Genomic DNA, 18584 nt, shown 5'->3' on the forward strand with positions numbered 1-18584 from the left:
AGAGGCCGATCGCTTGGCTCTCGCAGCCCCCTCCAACTGGCTTTCACAGCTCAACGCGTCATCGCACTGTTCGAATTTAAAGTAAAAATTGATGTCCGTTTATCGTTGTGCTGCGGCAGTTCAACATCTTTTTGGTCTCACGCAACACATATTTTGGTATAAGTGGGCCCAAATGGTCGTGTTGTGGGAGTCTTCAGTCGTTTGAGCTCCGATGGGTTGTGTAGTTGGAGTGTAACAGGTTGTTATTTCTTTGGATGTACATGTTTAATAGGAGTCTTGGGTTATTTAATAACAGGTGCAAAACTATTTTGAATACACGAAAAAATATGTGAACTAGCACTACGGCATTGTTTTCAGTGCATGCGTACACTGAAAACCATAGTACTTCTTACCAAAAAAGTTAGTGGTCAGTACGAGTCTGCCGTAACTTTGTAATTACGAGTTCTCAACTGAAAATTTCGATTGCAATACGCGCTCTGAAACTTGGAGGTCCTCGGAATCTATAATATCAGTACTTACTTTGTCAGCAGCCACATCATTTAAAGGTGTGGACCTTATAACATTTGTTCTTGACACTAAACTATAATTAAAAAGGAAATATAGGTTTAAAATCAATACTTGTTATTTTGTTGTTTTATTATGTATTTAAAGACTTTGTTTTTCAATCCCACACAAAAATAAAGATAACTTTAAAATTTGTCTCAGCTTAAGTTACATGAAGATAGCTCTTTATTAACGTAATTTGCCGCTGTATATATTCTTATATTAATCAGTAACAATGCTCATAAAATTCATATTCAACCCAGGGAGAAATATAAAAATTATAAATGAATAACACACGCACCTGTTATTAAATGACCCGAAGCTCCTATTAAACATGTACATCCGAAGAAATAACAACCTGTTATACTCCAACAACCCAACCCATCAGAGATCAAACGATTGTAGACTCTCCCAACACGACCATTTGGGCCCACTAATACCAAAAATTGTGTTGCGTGAGACCAAAAAGATGTTGAACTGCCGCAGCACAACGATGAACGGACAGCAACTTTTACTTTGAATTTGTACAGTGCGATACCGCGTTAAACTGTGGGAGCCAGAGGGAGGGGGCTATGAGAGCCAAGCGATTGGCCTCTCAGAGCACAAAGTTTCTGCTCTACGCATTGAGTAGCAGAAAGGGATCAGGAGAGCCAGACGATCGGTCTCTCAAAGCGCAACATTTAGGCTTCCTTACTTAAAATTTCAAGCTGCACATGCTAAGGTATTTTTTTATTTTTTTTTTTTAACTTTTTCGTTTTTTGAAAAACAAAACTTCAGAAGAGTTTATTTTGGAAGTAAGTATTTATTTAGAAGTTTCATGTTATTTTAAGTAAGTGACATTGTGTAAGTTTGTATGTCTGTAATCATTTATATATTTTAAAATATATAAAGGATTTTCATTAAATGAATTTTTTTGGAGAACAGAAATTATGACGAGAAAAGTATTTCAATATGAGAGTTTTTATTTAATAATTTCTTATTCAATGAAGACATTAATTAATTTGTCAGAAAATGTTTTCATACGGTTGATTTTTATAAATCTGAAATTTTTGATAATTGTACCCTTTAATTAATACATTTTAAATATCATATCACATCGATACAAACGTTTTATAGTCACCACGTTAGTTAATATATGTATATATATATACGTATATTATAATCTTAGATATTTTTATTTGCTATTAAATAATAAATACATCAAAAAACTACTTACTTGTGTATGACAAAAAAAGTTGGTACATAGTTGTACCAAGCTAAGTGTAACTGCAGGCTCTAGCAGGTCCCTCACTTGGCTATCCTGGTCCCCTCCTGCTACTTAGCGCGTAGAGCCCAAACTTTGTGCTCTAAGAGGCCGATTGTTTGGCTCTCGTAGCCCACTCTTACTGGCTTTTACAGCTCAACGTGACATCGGACTGTACGAATTTAAAGTACAAGTTGCTGTTCGCTCATCGTTGTGCTGCTGCCGTTCAACGTCTTTTTGAACTTGCGCAACACAGTTTTTGGTATAAGCGAGCCCAAAGGGTCGGGTCGCGAGAGCCTACAAACGTTTGAGCTTTAATGGGTTGGGTTTTTGGTGTTTAAGAGGTTGCTACTTTTTTTATTGATTCAACAAATGGAACATTAATAAATAATGCGAACATTTATTATCTTGTGATCTAAAGTGCTTACTAAATCCTTCATTAACTTATGTAGCATTACCAAATATTATAATTACCTTACGTCAGATGATTCAGGGTTGCAACGATTTACCCACTGAGGATGCATATAAAGCTATCCATTAAAATAGTCACCTTACAACCAAGACCACTTTGTTATCTTTTTGCTGTGACTGAGTCTAAGCAGAAAGGTAAGAAATACATAGATGAGAAAAAAAGTAGAGTGTGTGGGTGAATAACATAAATTGTGAGTGTCGATGCGTTGATCACATAAGTTGTCTGAAATTGGGAAAGGTCACGTGAAAAATGCACCTTTTAACTTTCTTAAAATAAAGCCCCAGGTAAGGAACAAGAGGAGACTAACGGGAACGATAGGAGGGGAGAACATGAGAGGTACGAAATCTGAAAGAGAGGGTGGTAGGAGGAGCTGAGCTATCAATAGCCAAGTAACAGGGGTGAGCCAGAGCTTCATGGAATTCTCAGATGGTGCGTATTTTCTAGATAAAATTCTGGGTATTTGTATTATTGTTGCTCTTTTTTAGGAGCGTGATTCGTTTTGAAAAAAAACAGAAAAGTAATCAAGAAAAGTAACCTAAAAATTCTGTCAGATCGTGCGTGAAAGACTACATTGGTAGCTCAGATAACAAAGAAGATAAGAAAAGCCTAAAAAAAATTATCCTTCTCCCAGTCTTTCTAGCCGTGAACAGTAGACGGTGAAATAACAAGACGATGGCTTTTAATAGAGATAGAGACGTTAGGTTTGAAAAGCAGCCAATGAGAGAGAGCAAGTAAGAGAGATCAAAAGGCTGTGAGGCATATATCCTAGGGTCTAAGTCTGAACGTCTATACAAGGCCTACCTACTGTCGAGGCAAGTGCTGCCCCAGGCAACAAAAAGGTACAGTCTTTGGGTTAAAAGGGAGCGTGGAAGACATCGTCAATCGTGCTCTACGGGGACAGGCCCTAGTTGAGGTGCGGCAGATCAGGACGTCGGGAGAGGCAGGAGCTAGCACCACGAGATAGAAGCTCAAAAAAATGATTGTACATGTGGTGGTTGGGACGTTATCAAGACGTGGGAGGCTTTCGTATTGGTCGACGTGTGTGAAGGAGAGAAGGAGATAAAGGAATATTGCTTTTTTATTTTAGAATTGTATGTTAGGCTTTTAAAAACGATTGATCTACATCATTATAATGTTTTTATTTTTCCTGGAAGTAACACTGAAAATACTATGGATAAAAGAATTTTGTGATGATAGTTATAATTATAAATCTAATTTTTTATATGTTCAAAGTGTTTAGAGATGTAACAAATAATCATTGTTTCATTAGATTGCAAAAACGTACAAATCATCGGCCTTTTCCAGGACCAACAAATATTTCATGACCTTAAAAATGCCCGTTACGTTTTAGCATTGTTATATTTTTTTGCCCTCGGGTGGTTTTGGGATGCTGGTACTTCCTCAGGCAAAAAAGCAGTTCTCCGATACTCGATCAAAAAGTCTCCTTCACGAACCTCGTTATAGACTTTGTCTTCGGCTCGGGCCGTAAACCTCTCAGCTCGCAAACAAAGACTTTTTAAACTCGTAGGAAAACTACTATTTCGCAATAGTGTGTGGAAAATGGGTGTTCTCCGCACTGGTATTAGTGTGGTAAATCGATTTTTCTACATTGTGTGCAACAAAGGTTTGTGGCAAAGGTTTTTGTCGTATAGTGTGTGATAAAAGTTTGTGGCAAAGGTTTTGCCACACACCGGAAAAAATTTTGCTTCACACTGGAAATCAAAATTCATACCTATTTTGTACCTATTTTCCTAACACATTGCAAAAAAACTTGTACGCAACTCATGCGGGACGATTTCCCGCACTCATGTAATAGACTTGCACTCGTGGCCGGTGACGGTAACTCGTATCTGGCGATCAACTAGTACTTGTTCCTGTTAACTCTGGCCACTCGTGTTAGTTAATCACTACTCGTGCGGAAAAACGTCTTTTCCGAACTTGTTACGTAAATAACTTTTTTTCATTTTTACAGTTTATTACTTGACAAATAAACTGCATGGATTCTGAACAGAAATACTTTTGATAAAAAGGGTTTTGGGCCGAAATATGTTAAAAATCGATTTGAAATTTATAACTGAAATCGTTTTATACTATTCGTCGTAAGTGTTGGGTAAAGTCGAGTTAGGGGGCTGCAAGTTAGAGCAATAAAGATTTTGGAAAACAAACTTTGTTTTACAAAGCAAAATAATTAGCACAAATGCGTGTAAAGCATGACATACTTTTCTATTTTATTAATGACAACTTACTTATTTATTTGTATGATAATTCAGGCTAGTTTGGAATGCATGTTAAATAAAACTTAGAAATTAAAGAAAGAAGTTCCAAAATTTTAAATTATAACTTTATTTCTTAATCTTACGTCAACCATATTCGATTAGCTCTCTTGACTTCCTTTAATTTGCCCTTACAACAAAATCCGTAATTAACAACCCAAGCAAATTTTAAGTGCTTATAAATAACTAGCAGCCCCCCGTTTTGGCTTTGCCTGAGACTTACTAAATAAAACACCGTAGTGTGTTGACATGTAATGTGAAACGTTTTTAGTTAGAAATTTAACACATATTCCTGACACATCTCAAAACAAGAATCTTTTTATTTAAAACGTATTTTTTCGGAATTCATATAGTTTAGTTGGTCAAATAATAAGGTGAAAAAATTCAAAACAATAATCATGCTAAAAAGTACCGCGCGTTCTTCATGCCATAAAATAATCGGTGGCCATAAGGAGCCATTGAATCACAGTTTCTTTTGTGTAATTTACGAAAAGGGCTAGTTTTTGAAACTGTTAAGATCTTAAACTTCTAAGAAATTTATATTAAAAAAAAATTTTTTTTCTCTTATCTCACAACTTTATTACCAGAGGAGCAAAGTCCTGGACCTCAAACCCTACATTTTTTATTACCACAAAAATACGAATACATTCTCCACTTATTTAAAAATCTAAAGTAGGATCTTTAAAGATTTCAGAGATTGCTGTGAGGGTACAATAAAAAGCTGATCTCTCACGTAATGGATTTTTTATTTGTCGATTTTGACGCTGCTGTTCCAATATCGATAAATTTTCTACGTCAGTTTCTTGACGCCTAAGTAAAATTGTATTTAATAGATACATTCGAAGTTTATTTTCCAATCCACCCTCTTGTGACTTTTGGTATGCTTAAAATTTTTGTGACCCCTAAAGGCTGTTTTCTGTAAACTTTGTTAAGTCCTAATATATTTGTTGGCAAGGTAGTTCGACGTCTGATGGCCCTAAAAAAGACCGGTGAGCTTCTTAAGTCAACTCTTTTTTGACTGCAGTTAACAGCAATTGTGACTGCCTGGATACCTTAGGGTGATCTTCTCTGGCCTGCTGTTAAAGACCCAGACTGATCGGGAGACAAATTACAAAGTCCGAAGCTTGAGAGTTAGTTGTAGTGCTCTTTCCCAACGTCTTCCGGTATAACTTCGAAGACGTTGGTGCCTAAAGCACCTTTTTTATTTGCAGATTCAGTTGTTCTGGTGATCTGAGATGGGGAGATTGGTTAGTGATACTTGTCCAGTGGAGGCTGTCCCGTTGGCTCAAGTTTTTTTTTTCCTTTATATCTGTTATAGGTTTGCCCAGCACAGACCTTAGAGAGGATCAGTGATTCCTGGTTGAATGCTTAAAGTCGAGAGACTAATATAGGGTCGTCAGTCACCGGGTTTTCCAGGACTGAGAATAATGCGATAAAAGAACTTAAGGCCATCTTTAAAAGTGAGTTCCAAGACTTTTTTTAATAGTAAGAACATATCTGTAACTGTGTTGTTTTACTAATTAGGGATGATTTTAAAGGATGCCACACACCGGGTTATGGAGAATAACGCTAGCGTGGAGTTGTAGAGGTAGGCCCGGTACTCTTCAGACAGACCTTGTAGTCGCTTCGTCGGTGATTAAGGTGTAGTGGCGTACATAAATTCAAATTTTGAGTGTTACAATCTTGACTCCTTGACGCTTTTATAAAAGTCCGTAACGTTTGTTTTTTAAAGGACTCGTAAAGCTAAAAAATCTAGTAAATTTTTGTAAAATTTTTGAGCATCCATCGTCTTCAAAGGTGTCTGATTAATCAACAGCTGTTACATATACAGTATACATGCAATTTTAAAATTTAACTCTTTTTAAGTGCATCACAATTCCGATTTTTCAATGAATTTATAAGAGCACCCAACGCTTCTTTTATTGGTACAAGCCTGTAATACCGTTTGGTAACGATACGAATTGCATTAAGATTTTTTGAAATGTTAGACTGTTGCCTTGGATAGTCGATGTTGGGCGGATGAATCAACTTCACTCGCCCTTGGGTCTTCTCTTGTCTAAAGTCAGTTTATTCGATTCGGTACAAGTATAATATCAAGTGAAATAATACTCTGTAGACGAGACAAAACGTAGGAGAGGAAAAAACGATGATGCCGAGTTGACTCTTCAAAGACGACTGACTCCAGACGCGCCCACCGCTTGAAGGGCACCACACACCCTGCTCCCACTAGAGACCTCTCTAAATGCAGGACGGGCGATTGGTTCGTGAGACCGGGCAATTCAAATACCGGCCAAGACAGTGGTCCGGACGGAGGTCAAACATCCTGCCTGCCTTGTTCCTGGAATAAAACAGTAGTCTCGCCCGCCGTACGCGTGTCATCTGGAGCACTGTGGACAAGTGATGAAGGACGCCCACTCGTGGTCTCGACCAGCAGGAGTGCGAGCTTGGTGACTGGCCGGAGGTACTCGCCAGTGGAGGTTCTGATGATGGCGGCTTGAACTAACCCGTCGTGGCCCGGGTGCACACGGAGGATCCGTCCAAGAGGCCAGCGGCCGACCACGGAAAGGAGGGTAGAATCGAGGACAGCTGCGACGTCTCCAACGGCGAAATTTCGGGGTGGAGTGGCCCACTTAGGGTGCTGCTGGAGGGTGTTAAGGTATTCCTGGCTCCAGCGCGTCCAAAACTGAGCTCGAAGGCTGCGGACAAGCTCCCAATGGACAAGCCTGTCGAGGCACTGCTCTGCAGGAGGGGCCTCGATGATAGAGTTTAGAGGGGCTCCAATAATGAAATAGCCGGGCGTCAGCACTTTGAGGTTATCGGCTTCTCCAGAGAGTGGGACTAAGGGTCAACTATTGAGCACCATTTCGATGCTAACTAACACTGTTGAGAGCTCCTTGTAAGTGAGGTGTCGGCTGCCAATGACACGTCGGAGGTGTCCCTTGACGGACTTAACGCCGGCCCCCCAGAGACCGCCAAAGTGAGGAGCTCCAGGCGGAATTAAGCGCTAATCGATACCTTGGTTAGCTAGGGTCCCAGCGATGAGCTCGCCCTCCAGCTCGACCTGCTGCTGTGCTTCCCAGAGTTTGTGGTCAGCTTGACGAAAACAGGTAGCGTTGTCGCTCCATAGCTCGGATGGACGGCCTCGGCGGCCAGAGAAGCGCGTGAGAGCAGCCAAGAACGAGGCAGCAGAGAGATCTCCAACCAGCTCGAGGTGCACGGCCCTCGTGGTCAAGCACATAAAGAGGGCGATGTACCCCTTTGAAGTGCGGATCCCTTGTCCTCTGGTGGCGAGTAAGTCAAAGGGGCCTGCATAGTCAACCCCAGTACAACCAAGGGCGCAAAAGGATGTGACCCTGGGCCGAGGAAGGGGGGCCATCTGTTGAGACGCAGGCCGTGCTCGCAAGCGAGCGCAAAGGAGACAATGCCTCAAAAAAGTCTTGATTCGACCAGTACCGCCAATGATCCAGGCGCGTCTTGCAACGTAAGCGCTTGAGACCCTGAAACCTCCATGTAACGCGCGAGAATGCGCCCAGGACAAGACGAGGCGAGATAGGTTGCAGGAGCCGTGCATGATCGGAGGATGCTGCTCATCGTAGGTCAGCGCAGAGTGCTACATCCGCCCGCCAACCCGGAGGACTCCATCAGTGTGGATAAACGCAGCAACGGAGGCTAGTGGATGATTCTTCGGTAGGGGAGGCCCGAGTCAAAGGAGCGAATGCTCCCTCACGAAGGCGCTCTCTTGACTTAGACAAACACAGGCCAGGAACGCATCTTTTAGCTCGATCGTGGTCAAGAAGGGTGTCACTGGCCGGTCACGTGTCCAACCGAGGCGAGCACGAACCCATCGGCGCAAACGGACAAGAACCCGGAGCAAGGTGCCAAGGTCGGAGAATCAATCGAGCAGATGGGCTTCGGGCCGCTGAAAGATGCAGCAGGTTACAGGCGTCGATGGCTGTGTAACTAAATCCTCGTGCGGCCAACACTCCGTGCCATTCGACAGCCAGGCTGGACCATGCCCCCACGAGCTCTGTAGATGAAGTTGGCCGGAATCAGCGCCGCGGGACGTGACATCAGCTGGATTTGATGAGGTTGGCACGTAGCACCAGATGTTAGACAATAGTAGCTCCTGGATGTGGGCAACATAGTTGTTGACCAAGGCATTCCCTGTGGGCTCCACGGAACGAAGACAGCGCAGGACAATTTGGGAGTTAGTCCACGCACGGCAGTTTTCGATAGGGACATCGAGCTCCGTTGATGTCAATTGAAGCAGCTTGGCTGCGAGTAGTGCGAATCGGAGCTCAAAACGAGATATCGTCATCCAAGGCTGGGGCAAAGAAGCTGGCTTTAGAGTTCGGATTGAAACGAGCTTGGTTTTAGCCAAAAAAATGTGGCAGCGGACTTAGCCTGTAGAGTCGGTAAGTCGAGAAAAAATTACAGCTGCCATGGCGCTGCGGCTTGCATCGGAGAAGGCGTGGAGCTGCAGATTCAAATTGGGTGACCATCCAGTCCAGCGTGAGATAGCAAACCCATGGATCGCCTGAAGCTCAGAGGCGAAAGCTGACCACCAGTGGGCCATTGACGGTGGCACGACCTTATCCCAGTCGAGTCCAGCGCGCCATAAATCCTGGAGCAGAAACTTGGCGTTCAGGATGGTAGGGGCCAGCCAGCCACACGGATCAGAAAGCCTTGCCAGACCGGCGAGAATTGTCCGCTTCGTGTCTTGAGCCTGAACTCGGGGAGGAGTAAGACGGAAATGGTCTGAGGCTGGATCCCAGCTAACACCGAGTTCACTCACAAAACCATTAGTGGCTAGCTCTTGCCAAGTGGAGCGAAGGCGCTCTTCTTTTGGGAGGTTGTCTAAGAGCTCAGGCACGTTTGCTACCCATTTCCTCAACGGAAACCCTCCAGCTCGCAACAGGCAGATAAGCTAGTTTCGGAGTTCGTGTGCAGCATCGAGGTTGTCAGCACCGAATAGAATGTCATCTGCATAGCGATCACGCATGGCAGCAGTTGCAGCTCCAGGCCACCTGTGGCCTTCATCCTTGCACAATTGCTGGATGACGCGCAGTGACAAATAAGGCGAACAAGAAACGCCGTAAGTGACTGTGAGCAGCTGATAGTGTGTAGGCGTAATGCTTGGGTCGGGGCTCCACACGATGCGTTGCAGGTTAACTTCCTGAGGGTTAACTTGAATTTGGCGATACATCATCTGGGCGTCGGTGCAGAACGCGAAGCGATGTTGACGCCGGCGTAGCAGGACCGTTGGCAAGGCTGCCTGGAACCTCGGCCCGGTGTGCAGGACATCGTTGAGACTGTAGCCACTCGAGGTCGCGTGCATGGCATTAAAGACGACGTGCAGCCTTGATCCTAAATCCCCGCGCTGCCAGATGCCATGGTGCGGGATGTAGTACACGGGACAAGTCGGCGCGGAGACCAGAGCATTGGACAATGGCCTCATATGGCCCAGCGCGACGTACTCGTCTATGAATCGAGAGTACTCGATTGCCATATCTGGGTTCCGATGAAGGCGAGCTTGCAGGGACCTCAAGGATGCTTGGGCACTCTGTAGACTGTCGCCGAGGAGATGGAGGGCGTCCTGCTTCGAGGGAAGCCTCACTATGTAGCGACCATTCTCGTCACGCCAATGGTCAGAGAAAGTCCGCTCGCATTCAATGTCAGCGGGCAACTGACGGCGTGCCTGTGGAAGGTCCTTGAGCTCCCAAAAGCGTTGCAGTAGGGAGACAAGTTTCTGATGCCAGGCTGGGGCAGCTTTGTCTCGTAGGTTTGAGTAGGAGAGAACGGAGATTGATGAGCGTCCGGGCGCCCAGCCCGTGAGAACCCAGCCCACAACTGTGCGCTGACCAAAGATCTCACCATGCTGCATGGACTCGGGTTTGAGCAGACGAGAATAGACGTCAGCGCTGAGGAGAAGTTCAACCTCGCTCGGCGAAGGTGGGATCTGCGAGGTCATTGGATTTCCAATGCTGCCGGACTGATGGATCCAAAGACATTGCAGGGGTGTAGAGCCCGAGGCGTTTCAGACACAGGGCTGACAGCGTGATCAAAGTAGTGTTGTCTCGTGGCACGAGGGTGAGCTGCACTCTCGCCGTTGACCGGACAATAGGATGGCCCCTGAGTCCGGAGAGGCTGATGGTAGACACCTCCATTGGTGCCTCAAGTCGGTGGGACACTCGCGCTGACACTACGGTGATCTCAGAACACTGATCAAGGAGCGCTCTGACAATTACTGTGCACCCGGTGTGGCCACTGAGCTGAACAAGGGCGGTTAGGAGCACCGCTAGTCATCGTTGGGGCTTCAGGTTGCCATCACCGGCTTCGGAGTAACCTTGTCCTCACGTTTGGCGTGCTTCTCTAGGGTAGTATCGTTATGGCGCTCAGCTTGACGCTAATGCCCATCATGCAGAAGGCTGTGGTGGGTGGCGCGGCAGTGTTGGCAGATGGACTTGGACGGACAATCTTTGACGGAATGCCCCCGCTTCAAGCAATTGAAACAGAGCCTTTTGTGGAACATGACGTTCTCATTGGCCGTTGCGCTTAAGCCCTGGAACTCGCCGCTGTGGCCTAGATAGTGAGCACCATGACAGGTAGGGCAGGTAGGCGAGCTTTCTTGAGTTGCAAGGGTGTGAAAGCTCCGGGTGGCTGAAGAGGGTGCCGTAGTACGTGAGCTGGAGGGCACAGGAGTGCGTGTTACGCGAGAAGCTTCAACAGAGCGGAGAGCGCGACACTCGTGACAAAAGAAAGACGCCAAGACAGAAAACGTGTCTATGTTAACTTCTAGCTCCTGGCTGGATGCCTCAAGCTTCTCCAACTCATCCTCCCAGGCCCGTCTAGTCGATGGATCCAAGCTCGTGGCAGCAAGTGAGACGAACCAATCGTCCCAGTGGTCCACAGGGCGACCTAGAGCGCGGAGTTGGTCTTGATGGCGTTTAAGGGTGTCCAGCAGTGTCTGTAGACCTTTAGCGGACTCTTCAAGCATGGGTTTGATGCTGCGCAACGCCGAGAGTTGATCGTGCACAAGCAACCGGCGGTGCTCATACCGCGTCTCGAGGAGGCTCCATGCAATGCTGTAGTTGGTGCCAACAGTCTGAACGGTGTCGAGAGCAACCTTGGCGTCCCCTTGCACGAGCGACTTTAAATAGTAGAGGCGCTCGACGTCGGTCAGTTGAGGCTCGTTGTTGACTAGGGCTTTGAACAGGTCGCGGAAGGACTCCCAGTCCTCCCGCCCACCAGAAAACTGAGGGATGCTGATGGACTACAGTCTTGGCCCACGACGCTGAGTAAGATCGGTTGAAAGAGCTGGGAAATTAGGCGGCTTCGGCTGTAGACGGCTGTGGTGGTCGTAGATGCGGGACCGTGCAGCAATATAGTCGGTCTCAGCTGAGGCGTACACGTAACCCACAGCATCAGCCGTGGTGGTTGTGGCCACTTCGAGCAGGGCTACATGGTTAGCCTGGAAGTCACGCCAATACTCGTCAAGAAACTCGAGCCGAGCTTCGACAAGACCTAGGGTCCACTGATTATCCTGGGTGTCAATGGCGGTCTGTGAGAATCGGGCGATGACGTTCCTGAGTGATCGCTGCGTTGCGAGCAAAGACATAGTGTAGTCGTCCATGATAACGATCAGCGTTGCAACCAGATGATCCTCACACTGCTGTGACGCGTGATCCAGCTCGAAAGACCAAATGTTGGGCGGATAAATCAACTTCACTCGCCCTTGGGTATTCTTTTGTCTAAAATCAGCTTATTCGATTCGGTACAAGTATAATATCAAGTAAAAGAACACTGTGTAGACGAGACAAGACGTAGGAGAGAAAAAAACGATGATGCCGAGTTGACTCTTCAAAGACGACTGACTCTAGACGCACCCACCGCTCGGAGGGCGCCACACACCCTGCTCCCGCTAGAGACCTCTCCAAATGCAGGACGGGCGATTGGTTGGTGAGACCGGGCAATTCAAATACCGGCCAAGACAGTGGTCCGGACGGGGGTCATACAGTAGACTAATGGTCATTTTCATAGTCAGTATATGATATCAACGTAAAAATAAATCAAAATTTCTATAAAGCATTTTTATCGCAGTAATGATATTTTTCTTAAAAAATAAAATATTCAAGACATTGTAAATATTTTTTTTAGGAAAAATACAATAGGGACTACAAAATTTTAGCTCAATTTGGTCATAATCTAGAAATTGCTTCAAAGAAATGCAAACAAAAACTTTTAACAATTAAAAGTCAGTGTTATTAAATTATTTGTTCTGGACCTTAAAATATGCTAGTTTTTGTTCAAACCACACATGAAATTTTTTGAAAGCCTTGCTGTGTCAAGAGTATATAAAAATGTTAGGGATTTACGGTTTATGTTATTTCATTTAGTAAAAATTTTCATATACAACAGCAGTCAAACGTCAATATTACTAAGTTTGTTTTCATTTATGTATGTGTTTGGGGTTTAACACGAGGAGCTTACCCCGGAGCTCGAGGACGACGGAGGTTGCGTGACAGGCTGAAGCAAAGTTAACAAAAGCTCATAAGAAAAGGAAACTCTTTATTAAGTACAAACAAATTGTAAGGTAAAAACTTGAATTGGTCGTAGCTCCGTTCGAAGTGGACGGGCGCGTGCCGATGTCAACGCTGGTAGAGTCGAAAGCTGTCTGTGTCGTGGGCTGCACTCGCCACCTAAAGGTGGGTGCTCTAGAGAGCTTCTTCTCCTGCAGATGGCACGTGCTACCATTGCGCTCGCGGGATAAGTTGTTGTTTGCGGCGCGATTTTTGTTTAGCGCTTTGGCCAGCGGGAACCACCACACGTGTACTAGACAGTATTATACTACAAACAGCATACAAAATATATGTTCTACAAAAAAAAGACTTTAATGTTTTTAACACTTTTTTATTAGCTTCACTTAAAACTAACTATGTATGTAAGGAAATCTTGGAATCTTAATTTGACCTACTTCCAGGTCTTCAATTAGGATAAAATTTTTCACCGCTCTAAGCTCTGATGACAATACATGACTACCTAAGAAATGTTATTACTAATCCAATATGGTGGCCTCCCGGAGATGGTGGACTGTCTGTTTGAAATCCACCCTCATGATATTGGTATCAAATGAAAGGGTTTGCTGTCAAGAATACGAAAAAAATAGTCACGTGACTCAAATCCAATATGGTGGAGGTCTAAGATGGTGGACAGGCTATTTAAAATACAAATGATATGGGTATTAAATTAACGAGTTTGCTGTCAGGAGTACGATAAAATAGTCACGTGACTTAAATACATAATGGCAGACGTTCAAGATGGTGGATTGGCTATTTGAAATACACCCCCATGATACGGGTATTAAATAAAAGGGTTTGCTTAATGGGATACGAAAAAAATAATGACGTGGTCTTAACACTACAGGGAGGCCGTCCCAACGTGATGGATTGGCTATTTAAAATGCAGCCCTATGATTTAGGGGTGAAATGAAAGGGTTCGCTGGAAATAATGTGAAATAACATTTTCTTACCAAATTATCATGTCATAGGTATCAATCGATAAGGTTTGACGAGAGAAATATGAAGATTGGACTTTGATTCTATGAGATTCCACCAAAGTCAAGGTAGGATAGGCGCCAAGGGCTGGATGGTACGAGGGTGGTGAAAAGTATTATGTCGCTAGTGTCACCTTAGGGCACCAAGCGCAACCCTATTGTAATAAGCCTTGCTCCCCTACATGGAGCTTGGGGGGCGTCGACCATCTACAAGACTGAAAAGTATAAAATAATAATAAATTTAAAAAAACTAAAAAACACGCTCTTATCACGCACTTAAAGTTTCAAAATAATTCGGATATTAAGTTTGATGACTCAAGAGTTTTTAATTTCCCAAATCTTTATTGAATTGCGAGTAAACATTAACACTTTCAGTTCGTGATGAACAATAATTAATTACTTGTACGAAAAAGTTATTAGCAGGTAGTCATCTTTATTGAATATTTACTATAATTAATTATAAAAAAAAGCGTGGAGTGCTTTGTCCAAAAAGAGTAATAATTACATAAACGCCTTACGCTTTATTTTCATAATAAATCAAAGCAAATATTTAATTAGCACGATTACCTACTTAAGACCATTTCACATAGGTTATTATTAAACGTTTATTACGAACTGAAATTGTTTATGTTTACTTGCAATCTAATAAAGATTTGGCAAAGGGAAAACATTTAAGTCATCAAACTAAATGTCCGAATTATTTTGTAATTTTTAGTGCGTGCTAAAAGCATGTTTTCCAGTTTTTTCATTTATTCTAATTTCAGAACTGCTTAAGGCTCCACATTTATTTTCTTTCCCTTATTGGCTTTATTTTATAATCTTTAGCACTTTTTTATTATTTAACTACGTAACTTGAATGACACTTTTCAACAAATGTTTGTGATAAAATGCTTAGTAATTAAGCTCATTAAAAATCCTAAATGTGTCTTTTATTTAACTAGCCTCAATAATTATATTTTTTTTATGTCTTAATGAAATCAAAATATTGCAAACTACAGTTGTTAAAAAAATGAGAAATCTCCACAGTCGTAAGGTCACAAGTAAATTTCAATCTTATTTAAAATATTTAAATATACCATTAAACCGAAGCTATCGTGGATTTGAATATTCGCACCATGAAAAAATGTTAAAGGGCCTAAATAATTAAACGTACGACGTGGATATATACCTTATACTAGAGCACGCAACTGTTATATTTGAGCCACCCAATCAAAGCCGCCAACGCCGCTTCTCAGGAGGGTATAAAAGGCCCACGCCAGCCCATGTTTATGACTTTTGCCACCAGCAACTAGTCTGGCGCTTTGATTAGGAAGTTCAGCTCTTCAAAGAACTGTTGTAATTTTATATATAGCAATAAAGAGCGAAATTATACTCATATATTTGATTACTATCTTTCATAATACCTATTTTATTTATATATAACTCTGACTAAATGAATGACAAAGAGACTAATGCAGTCCCCTAGTTTTCCCCGTCTACCAGATACACCTCTCTTGTGTTCCTGGGATGAATAGTGAATCTTCGGGGCATTTAAAACGGATGCTATTCTCTAGATAAGGAAGCTGAAGGACCAGAGGATCTCCAGGGCAGTACGAACTGGAGCGATCCTGGGGCATCGACGACTTACCGCGGCCAATAGGAGCACAAGAGAGTTAATCAATATATATTTATTAATATACTTTGGGACGTTGTGTATCACGAGTTAGGGGCATTGAGAATCTGACTACTTTCCTACACACTCTCACTGAAGACTCTCGTCATACGGATTGGGGGTAATATGAACTCAACTTCGTGCCTACGAGTGCCTCATTATCTTCTATTCCTCTTAAACGTGAATCCATAAATACTTACTATACATGAATATATGATGTCACGTGAAAGAACTCTTTTGTAATCATATACGTTGCTATATAAAAAATATATCTATGTATAATCACGACCCTCACACAGTCAACAATTATTTTTTATTAAAATAACTCGTACGAAAACCGTAACAACGATGTATATGTTACTTATACGTTTTTTTTTTTTTTATGAAATAATTTCCTATTTAACTATCCGTTAAAAAGTTGACTTATACTATACTCGTATGATGTAAACTACATAATTTGCTGAGTTAAATAAGACTTAAGCTTACAGCTCATTTTTCAGGAGGCTCTCAGTTAGATAAATTTGATTTTCCTGCCTAATCAACCAAGTGTTAACACTGCTTTATTCATGTAACATGATGAATTTTAAGTATCTGTTTCATTAAACAATAAGTAAATCAGTTAATTTCTTGATAGCATATTTGACTTATGACACAAGGTTGAAAAAATTAAAAATAAGATCATGTTCTAATTTTCTATCATCTTATTTTTTTCTTTGAGCTCCAAACTATGCCACCAAATGTAGGCTTAAATAATAATGAGAAACGGTAGAGTTAGGCGTATACAATAGTTTTTTTAAATTAAATTCAGTTAATTAACTAGATATTAAGTAAGATTTAGTATTGAAAGTTGAAAAATTTTTATTTCCTTTAAACTATCTATTGTTTATTAAATACCATTCATATTTATCATGAAAGTCTAACTCTTTTCACAGTTATTTTGTCTATGAAGACCGTAAAATGGTACGAGTAATAACTTAGCACTTACAATAAGAAACTGTATAATTTATTGCTGATAAATAATTTGTTTATAACACATTTTAATTAAAAACTGGAATCAAGGTAGTCACGTTTAAAAAGCATTAAATTCAGGGTATGAATAACAGGATGATAGTGTATTCGAAAAATATAATTTTTCATGCATATTTAAAACTTGACACCAAGTAAGTATCCTACCTTAGCAACGCTACGTCTTGTCTGTCTTTGTTTAATGGCTACAGGTACAGATTTGGAGATGTTTCGTGTAGTAGGTTTGTCTCCATGCTCTAGGATGTCAAAGGTAAGAAGCAGAATGACACAGAGATAAGACAGTTGGTACCAATTTAGGCTTGATTGAGTACAATTCTATTAAACATCGAAAGACAGAATAACTTTGGGATTCTCGTGGACGTAGTGGACAAGTGGGTGCCGTTGTTAACGCTGGTCAAGTCGTGAGTAAGTGGCTGTAAGCAGTGTTCACTACATAAGGATGGGCGCTGCTAAGAGAGTGGCTTAAGTAAAGCGGTGAGCATTTGCTATGTGTGCGCTTCCACGTACAGTACTTGCGGGACAAGCTGCTAGTTCCAGTACAAAGCCAAAATTTTTATTTTGGCCAGTGGGTGCCACCACACATATATACGTAAGCGACTTTAATTCGCTATGTTAATTTAATAATTTTTATTCATAATTATTTATTAGATGATTTTAGTGTGAATCAGTCTCCCACCCACCTCCCTTTTTGAGGTATCGTTGTCCTTCAGCGTTATCTGAAAATGTGCATGCCAAGGAAGAAGGTACTACAATAATTATCTACTGATATGATATCTTAGTTATCATGTCATATAAACACACCACAGAGCTACCTGGTAGAGATTGAGGAAATGAAGTCTTAAACTTAAGCCTTCAAGACGGAAATTAGGTGCTCTAATATCTTAGCCACAAAGAACTTCCAACGCTGCTTGCTATCTTCTATTAAATGAGGAAATATCAGTAACCAATGTCTCACTGTTGGCAGCTCTGCTCAGTTTGAAGAATACACCAGAAAGAAAAAATGTGGCTTGCTGTTAACCTTACGATGATACCATTACTCGAACACTGAGCAATCAAAAATTTTTTTTTGTAGCATTTTTGGCATACACACGCCTTGTTTTCGTTGATCTCATGACTTTTCAGCCTAGATTTATCGGTAAAGCTATAGAATGTGGAGCAGATACATTATTCCACCGTAATTTGTCAAACATGCCAGCAATAAATACTAATTTTTCAATATTTGAGAATTGAAGTGTGTAAATCTAAAGTAAGTGGTAGCATGGTCGCTGAGAATTCGTCTGCTTTCTTAAACTTATCTTGTCATACTCCTACGTAACTTATTAGGAATGATTATATTCATACAGAATGTGTAAATGTTCATATTTTTATAACATAATGTTAATGTCATATGTATGAAATATATTTTTGTGTAAAATACTCCCAGCTACTATTATTTAATAGTTAGCTAATAAAATACATCAACAAAAACAACTATCACAAGAAATATTTAAACTTGTTTTACACTTCTAATATATTTCAATCATTACTTTATAAAGGTTCAGTCCATACGAGTGGGAGAATGTAAATAGTATGGGTAGCCAAGCCATAATAGAAAACGAGTACACACTGTTAAACTCACTTTGGTTTACGATCGGATCATTGATGCAGCAAGGCTCTGATATAGCTCCGAGGTTAGTAAACAATTTTTTTTTATTATTATTATAACAATAATTTTTGTATAAAAGTCGCAATGGCCTTGCATACATAATATATTTTTACTTAACATAATTTAACTTTTACGATCGCTAGTAATATTTATCAATTCTTATAAGGCTTCCCAATTT

General features: G+C 41.7%; 1 protein-coding gene across 1 annotated transcript in view; it reads left to right on the forward strand.

The window, feature by feature from the left end:
• Positions 1-18584, forward strand: part of KaiR1D (Kainate-type ionotropic glutamate receptor subunit 1D) — a 1638136-nt gene that overhangs the window by 1181524 nt on the left and 438028 nt on the right. The window contains exon 20 of the mRNA XM_089592467.1: positions 18297-18431. Within this exon, the coding sequence (XP_089448593.1) occupies positions 18297-18431 (135 nt within the window). The remainder of the gene's footprint in view (positions 1-18296; positions 18432-18584) is intronic.

Source organism: Copidosoma floridanum, unplaced genomic scaffold, assembly GCF_036245765.1.
Source record: "Copidosoma floridanum isolate Cflo_tuat_1 unplaced genomic scaffold, Cflo_Japanese_pri ptg000017l, whole genome shotgun sequence".
NCBI lineage: Eukaryota > Metazoa > Arthropoda > Insecta > Hymenoptera > Encyrtidae > Copidosoma > Copidosoma floridanum.